The sequence below is a fragment of the Neodiprion lecontei genome, chromosome 6, assembly GCF_021901455.1.
Source record: "Neodiprion lecontei isolate iyNeoLeco1 chromosome 6, iyNeoLeco1.1, whole genome shotgun sequence".
Taxonomy (NCBI): domain Eukaryota; kingdom Metazoa; phylum Arthropoda; class Insecta; order Hymenoptera; family Diprionidae; genus Neodiprion; species Neodiprion lecontei.
Window position 1 is genome coordinate 30,633,935 of NC_060265.1, and position 17,890 is coordinate 30,651,824.

Sequence of the window (17,890 nt, forward strand, 5' to 3'; positions counted from 1 at the left end):
GCGTTTTTGATTTTCCGTTTTTTCCTCCCCCCGTCTCTGCATTTCACTTGTGCTTCTTTTTCATCGCCGTCCAGGGACGACGTCGCAGCGTGCGAACGGCGCTACGAGGCATAAATAGGCCAAACTCCGGTGGGTCTCGCCTCTTCCGTGTCCGGTGTCCGGTGTCCGCGGTGTCCGCCAGGATTCATTACCTCTCTATTCAACTGCAGACGGCACACTTGAGTCGCTGCTTGCAGCTCTCGCCCTCCGGTCTCACGACCCGCGACCCCTTATACCGCGACTCGAACTAAAACTAGCGACTACTCGGAACTTCTGACTTCAGACTTATACGACCCTGTTCCAACCAGTGACCGCAACACCCGCGGTTCGACCCAGACTTGCACCGTCGTCTTATGATTAATCGCCTTACGCCGAATACGCCGCTCGCCGTTCACTAATCCTCAACTCACGTCACAATGTTGTCGATTTTAACCACGGGATATTTGTTCGTCATACTCACCGTGTAATACTTATCTTCCGTGCTTCATTTTATTATACCCACTTTGATTTTAGCTTCAATAAACTCTGGATCCTGATCGATTTAAAGTGTCGCATTCAGCGTCTTCTGAACTGTGTGTAGAAAATCGTTGCGCAATTTGAACGGATTGAATTGACGAAGGGATGAAAGACCAGAAATTGTTTGATGGGCTGTTTTATAAACAGTGTTTAGTATTGAATGAAAAACTGATATCCATGTAAGCATTGAGAACCAGTCTGTTGCAGCTTCCGAGCTATAAACAGCGTCAATTAATTTTGGCTTGTATACCCATGGGTCTCGAATTGAATAGAGAACACTTGTGTGTACGATGAATATACGGGGTGTGGGTGACTTCCTTCCTTCGTCTAGGCGGGGGCGGCAAACGCTAGCGGTTGATAATTAATTCAAACGACACCCCGAGTGGTACGGCATAAAACCCGCGATAGATAGCCGGCTGTATTGAATCCTATAAATGCTTTCACTAAATTGATCCGCGCCGGTGAAACGGGTCGGGACTGTCAGCGTGTCAACTTCCGATCGAGGGTGTGTGTGTATCGTGTCAAGCACAAACAGACCAGCCTTCCGATATCCCGTCAGCCCTCGATGCGGGCGGGGGTGAAAACGGAACGCTCGATCCGACGAGAGTCGAGCCCATTAAATAGTCGAATGCATCGGGATCTTTGAATTTATGGATAAGATTTATGGCTGGCGTGGCGTACCGGCACAACGCGAGTCGCTGAGAGCTGGGGAACGGCGATTTTTAAAACGAAAAAATCCACGCGGCTGAGGTATAAGGTACTTAAAATCTCATTTATATCTCACCGTTATCTTCGAGTACATAAATTACGCTTGTTTACCCAGCTAGCGAGTCAGCTGGTGGTAACCATATCCCGTGTTACCAGCGTGTGGTACAAGGAGTAAAATTTTGTAAGGTGAAAATAATCATCACGGTCAACGTTGCGACAATTTATACGGAGCAATGTCAATTTCTGATCCCAATTCAAATTCTCTCCTTGAAAGGTCAGCCGACGTGACACGGATGTACGTTTTGACCGCCACGACGCCACTTGCGGGTTCCCGTAAATATTTCACTAAACCTCTACGACCCTTCGACTCCCAGGCAACGTTTCAATCGTCTTGGGGCGGAAAATCAGCAGCCGAAAGTCGGAAATGTGGGTCGTGCCTCCTTTACCTCGAGGACCTTCGCACTCGGTCTGAACCTCGCACGCTTTTCAACACCAGCACGCGTTCTCCTAATTATACGGATACCTTAACCGGGTGAGTTTGAGTTCAATAGAGGTGAGAAGCCGCTGTTGGGGCGGGGAAAAATCAATTAAATACCGGGAAAAGCGTCTGGTTAAACATCTTTTGGCCGAAGGACTTCAACCGTTTGAATTTTAATCATAATAGACAGTTTTGAAAAGGAAAATTCCGAAATGATTACCAAACTGTGATGAGTTGATTGCACCGTAGATTTTGTTGCGGAACGAAGTCAGCATTTCACATTTAATGATCACGTTTGTTCCACGTCTTCAATTTCTTTTTGTATCTTACCGCCTCTCTATTTCATGTATACTTAAAGAAGCGGGAAAGTTGAACTTTCACTTAACGTCCACGTTCCGATCTCTAACAAATTACACTCGTACATTTTCACACAGGCGTCTACCTATCTAATAAATTTTTTATCCAATGACATCGCGAGAAGCAATGAAAGGATTTTGATCGTACTGTTCTAAATCAATACCTTTCGTTCTAACTTGAAACTGATTGGGTTTGAAAACAAAGCAACTCATCTGCTGCCGAACTATTTGATGGCATACAAATTGTTTCATCTAACACAAAAGATTCAGATATAATTTTAACTCTGGTTCGGCTTCGCTCAATCATTAGATTCGGAGCAAAATCGGCCAGTCTGTACACGAGCTTTTGCATCGATAAAAGTTTATTTGTAAAAAATTCTTATTTCCAAAAATAACGACGGTAGCGATAAGTTCAGTCAATTTCCCCGCTTGTTCGTTTCGCAATCTTCTGAGAGAAAGCATTTCTCTGTTGCTGTTCAGGACCGCGTCGCATCGTCCGGAAATAAAGCTCGAAAGTGTGTTTCAGGTTAAGCAGGGTGAAAAGAAAAAAAAAAAAAGAAAACGCGAAATGCGAAATTAATTTACGAGCGCCTCGGTGTGGCGGTACGGCACTCGGCAGGGCAGCTCCCTAAAGGTGCTCTTAAAGACTGGCAGGCAGATGTAATGCACGCCCTCGTCCAACCGAGATGGACGAAACGACGCGACGTCGCGAAGCGCGGCAGGCGTTTCGGGCCCAAGACCGTAAAACTTTAACGCCCCGGATCGTTCAACTCTGAGGCCGAACTTGCCCAAGTTTTACGGATTATAAATGTTCCGTTTGACCGAAAACATTTTCTCTGCGCGCGTGAAACTCCATGTAAAATTTCCCCGTGTTACCTTTCCGCTCCGGAGAGTTAATTGAATTCGGAAAAGTGAATAAATAAAAATTGAAGCGATTCCCGATGCGACGCGATATCGCGCCACTCGGTCTCGATTCATTTGTTTGCTTTGATAAACCGGAAAAGCTTGTTTACTCGATCAACCGTCGGTGCAACTACATTCACTTCCGAACGTCACGCCGAGATAGAGTGACTAGGTTTCGACGCAAGCTCGAGATTAGATGAAACGCAGAGCTTGCAGCCTTCAGCTAGCGCAGATAACGAGATGATCGTTACCGGTCGCTGCGAGCTTGTTATTCCGGTTGACGTGTTTATTCCTACATCCCGTTGACGTTTTTTCGCTCACGCACCTGCTCAGTGAGAGCGGAAAAATCGCTTCTCTCTCTCTCCCCCTCTCTTTCTCCCTCTCTCTCCCTCTCTCTCTCTCTCTCGGTGAGCTTTTATTCGGGCGTTGAAAAGACGTCCTAACTCGGTCGCGGCCGAGTCGATGGCACTGTGTAAGCCGGATTAAATGCCCGGAAAAAAAAAATCCGAAAAGAGAGACGCGGCCGTCGTATAGGCGACGCAAAGCTCTCTATGTACGCCTAAAGAAATAGGCGAACGAACTTGAATGAGAGATCCGCCCCTCGACGAGACGAAACGACGAACCCCGGATACACCGAGTATTGCGCCCTCTTAATATCCGTCCTCCCAAAAAGAGTCGCCAACGCCGCGCTTTCACAGTCGAGAGAGGTAAATGCTGCACGATCAAACGAGATCTCAACGACTTGAAAGACACCCCGTCGCGTCGGCCTATCACCCAACATTGCCCCTCTTACCATCCTTCTTCTTATTCTTCTTATTCTTCCGATTCTCCCCCTCTTCCTGAGCTGATGCCTGTCTTTTTGTTGGCGGGAGTCACTTTCTCCATCGGCAACCCACCGAATAGTAGGTACCTACACCGAATTCCAGCTCTTTCACTTTAATTCACGTCTCACACTTGACTCGGCCTGTTAAGGGTGTAGGGTGTTGTTGCCCTCCACCCTCGAATCGCCACTCCGCCGTACTTTGGCGTATTTCACTTTTAAATTTCGCGAGTATCTTCCCCTCCTCACCCTCTTCCTCCTCCTCCACCTCCTCGTCACGTTGATGCGATTTTAATTGTTTCGATCGGTTTTCTACTCCGCAATGTTTTCCGTCCTCCCATCCCCTCGACCTCCGTCATCCTGCGATATTTTCTGACAGCCAATCATTAGCCTTCCTGCAGTACGTATATCAACTGTACTTACCTATTACAGTCTGCCCTGCACTGTCAAACGCATCACGCGACTGTTACATTCAATTTACTCAAACCACATTTGTTACTATAGGTACACTTGTACCCTGAATGCACACTTGAAAACAAATCGAATTAGTAGCGCGAATAAAAGCGCCTCTGTGAATGCAGGTATAATCTCGTCTTATCGTTTCTGAAAAGAAGAAGAACTGTGAAAAACCGTTTGCCAAGTAAAGAATATGTTTGTTGTAGAATAGACGTAGAGTACCGGGGGTGGAAAGCTCTATGCCAAACACGAACGAACCCGGGGTAGGTACAAACATATAAGAGGGTACGAAGCACGCGTTGTTGTTGGAGCGAGGGGGACGTGGGCAGGGCGTGGGGATGGGGGTGGAGGTGGGGGTGGGGGTCGGGGTGGGGGTCGGGGTGGGTAGTATATCTTAGCGGCAGCTTGTGCACGAACGCGAAAGCGAGCTAACGCTGCCACAACGTAGTGCCCGAGTTCCAGGGAAGAAAAAGTTTCAATAATTAATTTTACCTCGGACAACGCGAGACTCGTTATTCAACCTCTTTCGGGAAACTCTTTCCTTGTTTCGAACTGACGAGCAAGACTATTTCACGTTCATTTACCTTCTTCTGAAATTTTTGAGTACCTGCTTTGTTCGTTTCTTCTTCATTATTCGTCGTTTGGCTGTATCGAATTGAAGTAAAGACGAATCATGCATCGCCACTCGAACAATTTCCATAATCAACAAGATACGATTAGCTTCACGCGTTGACTGCACGCGCGCAATCATAATTCAGATTTGAAGATACGTTATCGGAATCTCAGAGTGTCAATTATCTCAAGATTATAGAGACAAGGCTCTCACTCATGTGTGTATAAACGGTAAAAAACGTAACTTTTTTAATGTACGTATATATCTAATCACAAATCAATTTATTCTGTGATAGATGAAACATTAAAATGATCGATTAACGGTGAATGAAAATAGCGTTTTCAATATTGAGAATGAAAACTCGAACAGATTCACTTTCTCTTCGAATATATTATGTTCAATATCCCAAAATTACCCGCACGCTGAACAATTATATATTGTCCATATATTGAACAACAGCGTTGTATCCATGATCTCTGTTCCGAAAAATCTACTTTTTCTTCCTCAACGTTACCCCGCCTGCGTTTCCTTCAACGATCAGGCAATGTTGCATTCATTTGTTCATCCGCAATTCGTACCGTACCACTGGAACACTCTGTGTGTATAAACGTAGAAAGCAAGTGCAACACTATGAGGGATTCGTACGAAGCTGGTCGTTTCATCTCCGTTTTTCTCTAGGCATTAGAATCGTACGATCAACAAAATCAGCAATACGGATCAGATCATTCCAGCCGCACAAGAAAGACCCGAATCGGTAGTTTATCAGACTGGAACCGCAACTCGGCGATGCGTTTCCTCGTTGAAATGAGAAAATAGTTGAAAATCGAGGGCTAGATGAAGTAGCACGCCGTGAAGAGCGACGCAGCCATTGGCTGTGTGCATTGGCAGTGCCACTGCGATAGTCTTGGTTTTCTCTAAAAACCATCGCGCCGGTCTTACTACGACGACGACCTTGCCCTGTGCAGTAATCGATGGAACGCGCAGGTTCTTCCGGGTCGACGATCGGTGTCAACTGAAGAGTGCAGGTCAGGCTGAGAAGTCAACTTTGAACCTTCGATTCGGGAGTGGGCAGCGCGTCCCTGGGGATCGGGAAACACGGGGTCCCGGCACTTGCAGACAATGCGTACCTACGGAGGAGGCGGACCTCCAGGGCGACGACGTCGAGGTCGGTTGCTGCGCGTGGCGGGAACACAATGCCCATTGTGTCTCGTCGACCGGGACGTAGGAATACCCGGAACAACGTAGAGCCACCCACGTGCCATGGAGTATTACTCCCTCCCTCCTTCTCTCTCCTTCGCTCTCTCTCTCTCTCTCTCTCTCTCTCCCTTTCGCAGTCTCTATCGGCAGCAAGTACATGACGAATACGTCGGTGTGCTCCCAACGGATAACGGATATTACCATTTCTGTTGGAATAAAGAACTAACTACACACCGGCACTCTGTTGCGATGTGCTTCAACACCTCCTTCAAGATCACGGCCGATTCGCAAGACTGTATGTTCGGGGCGTCTAGTTTGGATTTGCAATTCCCCTTTCCTGCCCGCCAAGACCGTTCATAGACAAAAAGTTCAATGAATGTAAAATCTCGAATTTCTTTTTCGCGACCATCACGTTCCCACGAGTCCTGCATCGCCAGTCGAACTCTTAAAAGATCTTAAAAGTCGATCTGGTTAACGTCTAGAATGGCTAATGGCAAACCCAAGATAACAGTCATAGCGTAAGACTCCCAGGTTTGACGATAACTTAGTTTAGGTCTGTACAATCTTAAGAATAACTTGTGGATAATATTATGTTAATGGAGCACAGTATAAAAGAAACGCGGCTTGGCAAGGACCACTGTATACATTGCTCCGGATTCTTGTGTCTGTTGCATCGGCCATTAAATCTGTTATAGCTGCCGATGAGGGAAAACAACAGAGGGAAGTATTTTCGCTTTTTGATTCCGCGAGTGATTGCGCAGCCGAAGAAAGAACGAATTGAGAGATCGGGAGCGGTTGAGCGGTGAAAGCGGGTGGCGCCCAGAATCACCGTGTAGGGCTCCAATATGCAAAAGTGCTGAATTCGCCCGTAAAACGCATACGGCGCGTGCCGATGCGGCAATAGCGAAAAGCTGTTCCTAGACGTCGGAAGAAGAAGAAGAAGAAGAAGAAAAAGGTTATCGGGAAATTGAGATCTCCTTGAGGCGAGTCGTTCACCGTGTTGCACAGTTGGAGTACGGAGTGCGGAAGTGAGGTGAAAACGAAAGAAAGAAAAAAAAAAAAAGAAACAGTGGACAAAGAATTTAACATCGAAATGAACATCGCCGAGCGGGTGGAACCCCCGCAGCGCGAAGGATTATACTCTGGCATCCGAAACGAGGCTGTAACAAGTTTCGAAGTAATAACAGAGAAAGTTCGCTTTTGTAAGAAGGAGCGAACAATACAAACCTCGATGAACGTTTCGGGTGGTTGAGGAGGGTGGGATGGGGGTAAGAGGAGGGAAGGCTCTCCTCTCGTCTCTTAAAAAAAACTTTTTTATAATATCCAAAATTTGAATTTGAGCGCTAATTATTCGCGAGGCTCCTTCCTTCCACCGACCCGACCCGACTCGACTCGACTCGACTCGCTCGCTCGCTCGCTAAAATATTCATAATTTTTCTTTGCCAAAGTTTTCCTGCGAGCTTACGAATTTACCGCCCTTCCCTCCCCTCCTCGTCCCCCTCCCTCATCCACCCCCTTCTCCGCAAACCCCGAGACTGTTGCGCCGTTTCGCATTGCGGCCGGGCCGTGTCGCCGTATCAAAAGCCTTAGCACCCCCGCCTCTACCCTGGAATTGTAAACTAATGCTTCTTCGCCGGGAACAGCACCCGGTAGTCCCGGTTTCACGATTTCATCCAGATTTAGGGGATTTTTGAGAGACCAAGATAGGGGCGAGGTTTTTGTTTTTTTAGGACAATTTAGCGGATTTCGTACGGGTGAATATTTTCAGCAAGATTCTAGTTTTGATTAAATCACCCATGAAACTGAACCGAATGAAACTGTGTGTTTGAAACTTTTGTTCAATAAGAAATTACTACGTATATTACTTCTGTACGTTGCACAGTTTCTTGAAGTTAGCACTTTGCGGCTTCAAGCTTACTTTATGCTGTTCGTTTCATTTGATAAATTTGCATTTCTTGATGATTTGCGATGCAGAGAGACCGCCTCTGGACTACAACCGATGTATACTGCGGTACAAAGCGAGCGGGCATCAAACGACGGGAATACAGTTGGGCGATTGTCTGGAGCTTTCATTCCTGCAGCTGCACTCGCCTGCGTGCCAGCAGCGTACCTGCCGAGTTTGATACCCTTGTGAAGCGCCGGTTCTCGTCTTAACTCGGTAACCTGAGTCTCAAAGCGCTCTCTGTGCCTCGGCTCTCCGAGTTGCGGGCCACTTTCTTCTCTGCCCTGGGGGCTGCGCTGATAATTCAAAACGTACCCCGTACTGTGTATTCTTTCTCCCTTCCCCTTTCGCCCCGAGCTGCAACGTCTGCTGAGGATAATAACTTTGGCGCACGATGCGTCGAAAGCGTATAAAATAATACCGGCGAGCTGATTGACGCCGAAACGACCGCTTATGCTGCTCGGGGGTGTTTGGCCCCCTAAGTAAATACATATGTCATGATTCCGAGGAAAGAAGTATCTGTCGAGGCTTTCTGTTTTTCACGGAATGATGAGAATTCTTGAAAGGGTTTTTCCGATCTCGCCCCGAGTCTCACAATCTTTAAACACTTCTGAATAAAATCGATCCGCAAACTCTATTCGATATTAAAAGCTTGCAAGTGGCATAATGTAAGCAAAATATACTCAAGATGTTGGAGATTTTTCCGATATCACAGCTCAGGTCTTAGAGCTTAGAAAACGAGCTTCGGAGAGCAAGGTTCGCCGGTAATAGACTCGGTGCAGAGCGACGAACCGCGGTTCATAAATACCTGATGCCTGAATACAAGACCGGCGTGTGCTGCGGTCAGGATAACCCGGAAACCGAGCTGAGGCGAAACCGAGGAATCGGAAGAGCGGTGCGGAAACCGCGGCGGGCCGGCTCGCTGTTCGAAAATCAAAGCTCAAAATATACAAACGTATAAAGTTGTACGCTTTTCCAGGCGTTAGAGGAAATTGACTAATCGCGAGCGATCCTTCCGTATCCCTCATACTCGCGGCTCGTTCCAAGCTGACAAGAACGCCGAGGTACGAGCGAATCGAGTTATAAATTTTGCAAAAGTAATTTCGGAACTCGGCTCTCTTCACAAGTGCCTCTTCGGCTCGGAGCCGCGGCCATATCCAGACATCAAAGTGATTTCCTAATATGATTACGAAAAAATTCACGGAGAGCCCGTTTTCTTCCTCTTTCCGCACCTCCGATGGACATCGGGTCGCAAGAACGCGACCGGCTCGTCTTGTCAAAGGCTCGGAAATGCTTGCGGGGAAAATATTTTCGCTTTAGAAAATGCACTGATCGCGTTTTATCGACGCGGCATTTTTCTCATCTCCCACTTTTCCAAAGCTGTAACGTTTAAATACAGCCGAGGGAGAAAGCTCGCGGTATTACGAGTTTATTTATCGCCCGCTGATGCGGCGTGGATTAAAAATTGCACCAACCGAGTTATCGCCCCGCGGCTCAGGCCGAATGGCTCGACGGCGATCGAGTTATCGGGTAACGCCGGGAACTCTTGAAACCACCGGGTAAGCACTCGAGATTCAAGCGGAATTGCAGCGCGGTTAGCGTTCCGCAGCTCCGGGTTTCGCCCCGCGTACGCGTCATAAGTGTATGTGTGCTCTACGCGTGCACGAAGACCCGGGATTTTTATTGAATAATTAAAAACGTCAGTGGCAGAGCCCGATGGCGTTGCAGCGGCTCTTGAAATTTGCATCGGTGGAAACGGGGGCGGATCGGCGAACGAACGGAAAACGGGAACGGAGAGAGAGAAGCCTCGACTGGGAGACGCTCGAGAAGCGCGTGCATGTGAGAAGGGGGAGAGGGGGGGGAGTTATTATTTTATAAAGGAAAATATTCTCCCTCGGCCAGCTGTAAATGCTCCGCCACCCCCTGTAGCACAAAAATGGACGACACGGGCTCTGGAACTTTTCAATCTCAGCAACGTACTCGCCGCCACCACCGTTTAGCAATAAAACGGCTAGCGACGCGAGACGTGGCCTTTGTGATCCACGCTATCGCCGATCTCTCCCTTTCTACCCTCTTCCCTGGCTCCATCTTTCACCCCCTGCAAGCCTGCGTTTGGCGCCCGAGCAAACAACCGAGCAGCGACTGTTCAATCCTGCCTTTAATTTTATTTATTTTCTTTTTTTTTTTCTATGAATATGATATGAAATATAGGCTTGATTTTGGGTGTTTCTTCTTCTTTTTATTTTTGCGAAAAGTTGGGATTGTAGTATCAAAAGAAAATAACGAAATGAAATTCTAATGGGATAAACAGACTGTAATCTAAATCAATGAATGTATTTATTTTTGCAATTTTCCTATAAGGACAATTACATATTTTATTGAGTTTGATTAACCAGCACGGAGATCGAACCGATATTGCGGCGTGAACACTTGGTCTTGAGTTTTCTTTTTCGTTTCCTCCTCCTTTTCATCACCTTCGTCAATTTTATCATCTCGCAATCAGTATTTTTGAAAATATTCCGCTGTTAGGCAGTTGGCACTTTCGGGCCAGTCACAAACTTCCAATTGAGCATCGTATTCCAGACCTTTGGGTCATTCTTGCAGAATGGGAACACCGGTTTCGCATTTAAAGAAGGTCCTGCAGTCGACTGGATTAGCGAGATGCTCGACGTATTCACCGTTTACTTTCGGACACTGATCGGAGGCGTAGGCCACTGCCAAAATAGCCAGGGCGAAAAACAAGTGGACAAATGCTGCGAAGAGGTGAAAAATTCGAATTAATTGAAGGTAATTCGAATAAACTGAGCCAGAAATACGTGCACCTTGAACAACCAGAAAAAAAAGTATTCGTTTCAAGTGCGGAGTCAATCTCAATGATCCGTTGGTCTAGTTTGTTATGTTGCGAATTCACAAGACAGACCATTTTGTTCGAACGAAGAAATGACATTCTTCGACTGCCACAGAAGAGAAATATAATTAGACTATTCAACGTCTCGCATGGATCATGAAAACGAACTCACCTTTCATGTTCCTCAGGATTCAAAATGAAACTATTAGATAAAGAGGTGAATGAGAACGCATTATATACGGAAGGATTGTTGTTTATATACTTTATAATACTGAAAGTTTTGTTTACTCGATCGACGATATCTTTTTCAAGTACTCAGAGATAAGTGACTATCGGGTTCAGCGATAAAATAATTTATGGAATCACGCTATGTGCAGCTACATCCTAGTCATATCTGAAATCTGAATTTGACGGCCAATCATTTGTCAGTTGACTTCGATTCACGTTACATTCCCAAACAAATTTCTTTAATCTTCAACGCTATCTGGTGATATTCGTTTCATCACTCTTCATCTGCTTATTTTTCTTGACGTTCCGCAATATTTTCCTTCACCTTACTTGTCATACGAGACAACGAGATACCGGAAACTGACTACTCAAAATTACATATTTAGTTCGCGTGCAGATTATTGCTAATGTTAAAATGTAATAAAAGAAGAAAGCGCATTCAATGTCTAGTCAGGGAAAAAACAGTCGTGAATTTATAGTGAAAACAGTCCTAACTTTCATACTACCCGTTAGTCGAATTGAACATTCCGATAGCCTAGTTCACGTACTGGAACTTAGACCAACGACTCGATAGATCCCGATCGACGATGACTGTGAGATCAGTTCATGAACGGTTATCGGTTTACTGACAAAATTATCGGTCGGGTCTGACACGAGAACTTTGCACTTTGACCACCAATCATTTACGTGTATTTGACATTCGCGTCATAGTTTTCAACAATTTGTCTTGAACTTCAACACGTTTGGGAATTCCATTCTTTGATCATACCATTTACCCGAAAAAATCACCAGTAAGCAGCTGTTGCTCCTTATTAATCGCAGAGCCCAAAAACGATGCCAGCATTCCTGTAAGGAGTAACACTGCCGCGCATACTCTTTGACTGAATTAGAAGCGCGGCCGCAGCTCAAAATTCATCACGGTTTCATTTCTACTGTAATTTTATCGAGTCCGTAAAAATAATTTACCGCAAAAGTGCACCAAAAATAAGACTGCGTCAAATTTTACGGTTTCACAATTTTGGGATCGCAGGTTCTCGTACTTCCATCGATACCGAGACTTATGCTCATTCTATATTATATTGAAAGTAAATTACAAATAAATAAAACAAATCTATATCAACCGTCTCAACCTTATATTCTCGTCCATCGTTATTTCTTATTCTAGTATGACAATGCTAAGAATTGCAATAATGGTTATAGAAATTGAAAACTAGTATGAGTCAACTATACGATATTTTGTGGATTCGCTGCACATATTTATTGATAGCATATCAAAATACAAGATACTTATTACATTTAGTTGAATTAATCAGCGAAGTGGTAATTGCGCAAGTAAAAAGTTAACTCCAGCATCTTCTATTAATTTTCCACCACGTCTGTGGATTTGATGAAGGATCTGCAGATGACGTTCTGAGGCCAGTCACATACTTGAAGATTCCTGTTATACAACAATCCAGAGGGGCAGGAGAACGGAACGGCTTTACCGTGGTCGCATTTGTAGAATTTTCTGCAATCACGGTAGTTGGGAATACTGACGGCGTATACACCATTGACCTTGGGACATCTGCGGATAAGACCTATCCACTTGTTCTCTTCCTTATCTCCCTTCTTTCTCTGCTCAATCTCCTCCTCGTCTTCGTCCTCCTCATCTTCGTCCTCCTCATCTGCCTCCGCATCATCGACAACTTCATCATCGTTCTCATCGTCTTCACCAACACTTGCTTCGCTGCAATTGGCGTTCTCTGGCCAGTCACAGACTTCCAGTTCTGCATTGAATTCCAAACCAGAGGAGCAGCTCATAAGATTTGCTACGCCCTGGCTGCATTTATAGAAGGTGCTGCAGTTGGACGGGTTTTCGAATAAAAAGACATATTCACCGTCTTCTTCAGGGCATTCGACGGCGTAGGCCACCGCCAGGAAAGCCAGGGCAAGAATTGAGTAAACGTATGCTGAGGAAAATCACCCACGTAATTAAAATTGATGGTCAACGAACACGACAAAGTTTAATGAAATATTAAAGGAATTTCTTCACGTTTTGCAAAACTTACCCTTCATGTTGCCGAATATTCGATGTGCTGACTGTGATGTGGCTTGATGGATCGGAGGCTTATATACTGAAAACGGTGCCAATATCTTCTTTCAGCTGATCTACGATAATGGTGGGAGTGTACATGACTATGTGTAATTATCTATTTTGACAGAGGTTTTAGCGATAATATACAAGATTAAATCGTATTGTGCGGCAGAGCTCCCTAATTTTATCTGAAATTTGTAGCGTGTCAATCATTTATCGGTTCATTTCTATTCACATCAGCACTGGGAAACAAGTTTTCTTCTACTTTGACGCCGTTACGTGATTCCATTGCGATTACCGCCAGCCGCTTTTTCTGTGATACTCGCTATCCTTTTCACCTTCGCCTCAAGAAAACAAACACGTAACAACTGGTGATTATTGTCAAACAACACGCGGTGCGAGTCTCTCTCTGTCTCTCTGTCTCTCTCACTCCCTGAAGACAGAATGACAATACGTTTTTCTTTGTTCTCAGGGTTATCCCATCGCCGTTATTAAGTGTCCAGCCATCTCTTTTTTCTACGTATGCTACGTACACGACGTAAATTGAAATTGGCAGCATTCTGACACGGTTTCATGTTCTTTAGCATAGAAAATGATGTCAAAGGTTTTCTCAGTCGGTTGCGTCACTTTTCACGTCATCTTTGCAACATTTTTTCTAATTTAGTTGATTGTGGTAATAGGCCAGGAAGTTACCAAATGAATTCTTTCAAACTCCGAAATTAATCGTTGCGTCGCAGTTTTTCAGCAAATCGTGCGTTGTCATAAAATCATAGGTCTATGAGAAAACCTTTGTGATTCGAAAAACTTTCCATGAAATCACTCGACTCGTGAATTAGTCGACTCGGACTGTTTCGTAATTAAATTTTCAGGTCAAGTATAAATAGAAGACAGGCTGTTTTATAATGAGTTTCAAGTATGAAATTGATTAAGCGACCGTTTAATAAATGTGTTCACTTTTAAAAGGGGGTCAAGGTGCGACGGTGCAAGCCACGGAGAGGGGTGGGGGCGGAGGGGAGGGGTCGGCAAAATGTAACGTTCGGTTTTTGTGTATAGAATTCATGTTTCGGCACGAAAATTCCGTAGAGAATGAAATAAAGGGCTGGCTCTACCTCTTTTCAATCCCAAGACACAAAATCCTCTTTATTATTCAAATTTTGCATTTTGAATACCTCGAGTATGTTTCATTACGAACAGCCTTGGAAATAGATTGAATTATCAATGAATAGACCAAAAATGGGGTCAAAGGGGAAGCGTCTAAAATCATCCAAAAAAGTGAATGTATTTGTGGAATGGCCCCTAAGCAAAGGTAACGTTATCGAGGAAAATAGTTGACTTGAAATGCTTTTCTTCTTTATTTGCATTATTTCTTGAACCGCAATCATCAGAACTAAAACCCCACAGATTTTTCTACGATCTTTTACAGACACTGTACTTTCAACCATTTAATATTTTATGTATTGTATACTATACTTATTGTTAGCTTTGGCCAGTAATTTAAAAAGGATAAAAATAAACACAACTTTAAGACAACAGCGGATTTTAGCTGACTAATTGTGAAAAGGTCTCGCAGAAGTTGAAAAAAACGTTTCAGATGGTCGGGGCTTCAGGTGGCGAGCTGAAGTAGGATAGCACCATGTGAGAAATAGAGAAAAAACATCGATGTTCAGTCTGGTCAGGACCATTTTCCGAAAACCAGTGGTGGAGCTAAAATCTTCCTCAATTCGAAATGTGAACCAGACAACTAGGAATACAGGAACATGGTGTAACAGACGCTGCAGTAACCCGAAGCCATGAGATTAGTGTAAATAAGAGTCAATGAAGCAAAGTGATAATTGGGAACGAGTCAATGAACCATGGTTTAAGAGCTTCGACACATGCCTTTATTTATACTATATCGAATAACGGACATAGATATTCAATTAATTGCAAGTTGGATTAATACGCCGCGTCGTTGTGCCAGTATCACGTAAGCTTCGGATCGACTATCTTCTACTCGACATCATCCACGTCTGCGGATTCGGTAGATGATTCGGTAGTTGATTCGGTAGATGATTCGGTAGTTGATTCGGTGGATGATTCGGTAGTGGGTTCGGTGGGAGGATCAGGGCATCCAGCACTCTGAGGCCAGTCGCATACTCCCTTTTCAGCGTTGTAATGCAATCCTGCGGAGCACTCGAACAGAACCGCTTCACCGTTGTTACATTTGTAGAATGTGCTGCAGTTAAGGTAGTTCGGTATGCTGACTGCATATTTTCCATCTACCTTTGGGCACCTAGTGGCGCGACCGAAGCCGACCGCCAAAAGAGCCAGGATGAGGAACGAGGAAACGTATACTGAAAGAAACAGTCCAAAGTTTTATCAAAAACCGTCCAAGAGGACAATAAAACTTGCGCAATCGAGCAGAGAAGAAAAATCGATAGACTAGTGAAATGTGAAATAATTACGTAGCTATGGCAAAATGGAAACACGTGGCCCGTGAATGTCTTGCCAAAATTTGAAAAGCAGTGCGTCAATATTGAAATCCGACTTACCCTTCATGTTGCCGAATATTCGAGTTGAACTCTGCTGATTGATTTGCGAATTTGGACGACTTATATACCAACTTAGGACCACTATCTTCTTTGTTCTCAGCGGCAATCACGGGGGGCGTAAACGGTGATAATTAATTATCGGTTGTTAAAGATAAAGTAATCGATTGGATCGTGTTATTTGCAACTATCGCGTTGTACGTAAAATTTGATTCACGTGCCACTTATTTCCCGGATGGTGCCCATTCCCGTCATACTCCCAGACAAGTTTCCTTCAACTTCAACACCGCAGCCGCCACCTCCCGTTCCTTCGCATCCTCATCCTTCCCGCGTCTCTCCCTCAAACCCTCGCTCCGCGTCCAAGCAAACAAGCAGCCAACAACTGTTGCTCCTTATCGACCAACAACGGAACGCAGAAACATTCCCGGTCCCTCTTTCTCTTTTATTCTCACAGTCGACCCGGGGCGACAAAACGTTTTCCTTAGTGTCCAGACCCTTGCGCCATCGCACATATTGACCGACCGGTGTTCAGACACAGTCCCCTTGTTCCGTAAACGAAATTGGAAGCGGTTCCGGAGCGGTTTTACCTTCTATCGGAAACAAAATCATATCGCGGTATTTGTTCGTAGGTTGATCTGCCCGTCACTTCGATTTCTTCGCTAACTTTTACAATTTATCGGATCACGGTACCACTTCGAGGATACAATTCTCTTCGGATATGTCTAAAAGCTCGAACAATTCAGATCTCATTTACTTTTGTACGTGAGTTTTACATGGAAAAGAAAAAGACTGGACCTTTCCGTGCAGGATCTTGCTGAAGATATTCGTCGAGCTGAAATTTAATCGCAACGAAGTTGAAGAAATTTCCTGGACGGCGAATGACGCCTCATAGATAGCTGAAATCTTTCGTTGGATGAAAAAATTTTACACCCGACGGGGCGTCGATCGGTAATCGGATCGCCGGTTGAATTACAAAGAGTATCTTGAGAGCGGAGCCCTCGATGCGGTAGTTGGCACCATAAGTACGCCTCGCCACGCGACACCCACTTCACGTTCGCCGGCTTTGCTCCGCTGCAGCACCGTGGCGGAGAGTTATTATAGGAGTAAAGAGGCTGCAGCGGAGGACGAGAAACGCGGTGATCCCATCCGCGAGGTTGAATAATTCGGTTTAATTACTCTGTCTCGGGGAGCGAGGTGCGCAGAGCCGGGAGCTTAAGCCGCCCCTGCAAAATCTTGTTATTCACATTGCGCTTTGGGAGATTGCAAAATTATGCTCAGTTTTCCAGCCGTTTCGGTGCTCGACGAATACCTGCAACGCTCCTCTTCTCCGCGTTGAACCGTTCTCTTTTCGCACGGTTGAAATCTCGAGTGCGTAACGATCGTCAATTGGGGCGCACATACACAAACGCACGCCCGCTGATCCGCGCTTTTGCAAATATGGATTTGTACGCGCAACGCGGAAAGAGTGCTCGCTGATCGTGACTTGAAATCCGGCTAATTGGACTCGCCGGGAATGAAAGAACGTTCGCGATAACGGTCAATCGCCTTGAGATCGGTACACGCAGCTACTGTTTTCCGGAGGTTTACGAACGTGTAATGGATCTTTGGACGGTTAATTTCGACGGTACGATTTCGGATGGAAATTATCGACCCTTCACATAGGCTCGTGACTATAGTGTTTGCGTTTTTGAAACCGGAACAATATAATTTCGTCACGACGGTAGACAATTTTTCACGGCCCTATGAGCAAAATAATTTGGCAACAGATGCCGCACCGCATTCCGAATCACCCGACCAAGAGTAACCGAAAACCGGGCTCGCCTGCCGCTCGTTTCCGTAAACCTGCGCCTGCGGCACTTTTCTCTGTCGATCCAAAAATAACACTATTCTATTTTTGTATCGAATGAAGCTGATGCGTTGCGGGCAATCATCTATTGAGTGAAAATTTGGGATAACTCGGAAAGACTTTGAAAATTTCTGAGCAAACTGGGATCTGATATGAAGCATAATAATCAACCCTTCGACGTGTCGTAATTACGGTAAATATCGCAGAATTTTGAATACGGCAGAAAAGATCCACCCTTCAACCAAGAGGCCGCCTGAAATTATGTGAAAACTCATTAGACCTCAATCGTCCCGGGTTTACGAGCAATCGTCGAAGCGGAGAAGAAAAAACGCGAAGAA

General features: G+C 45.2%; 2 protein-coding genes across 2 annotated transcripts; both read right to left on the reverse strand.

Moving 5' to 3' along the window:
• Positions 1 to 10,449: 10,449 nt before the first annotated feature.
• Positions 10,450 to 11,083, reverse strand: LOC107218072 (peritrophin-1-like). The gene is given in 2 exon segments (XM_015655820.2): positions 10,450 to 10,781; positions 11,049 to 11,083. Coding segments are annotated over 2 exon segments (261 nt in total). The 5' UTR covers positions 11,056 to 11,083; the 3' UTR covers positions 10,450 to 10,527.
• Positions 11,084 to 12,338: 1,255 nt separating this feature from the next.
• LOC107218071 (chondroitin proteoglycan-2) lies at positions 12,339 to 15,757 on the reverse strand. Its single transcript, XM_046744086.1, has 5 exons — positions 15,710 to 15,757; positions 15,172 to 15,511; positions 14,348 to 14,373; positions 13,153 to 13,218; positions 12,339 to 13,053 (listed from the first exon to the last, which is right to left on the reverse strand). The coding sequence occupies exons 1-5, from the start codon at positions 15,714 to 15,716 to the stop codon at positions 12,464 to 12,466; spliced, it is 1,029 nt and encodes a 342-aa protein (XP_046600042.1). The 5' UTR covers positions 15,717 to 15,757; the 3' UTR covers positions 12,339 to 12,463.
• Positions 15,758 to 17,890: the final 2,133 nt, after the last annotated feature.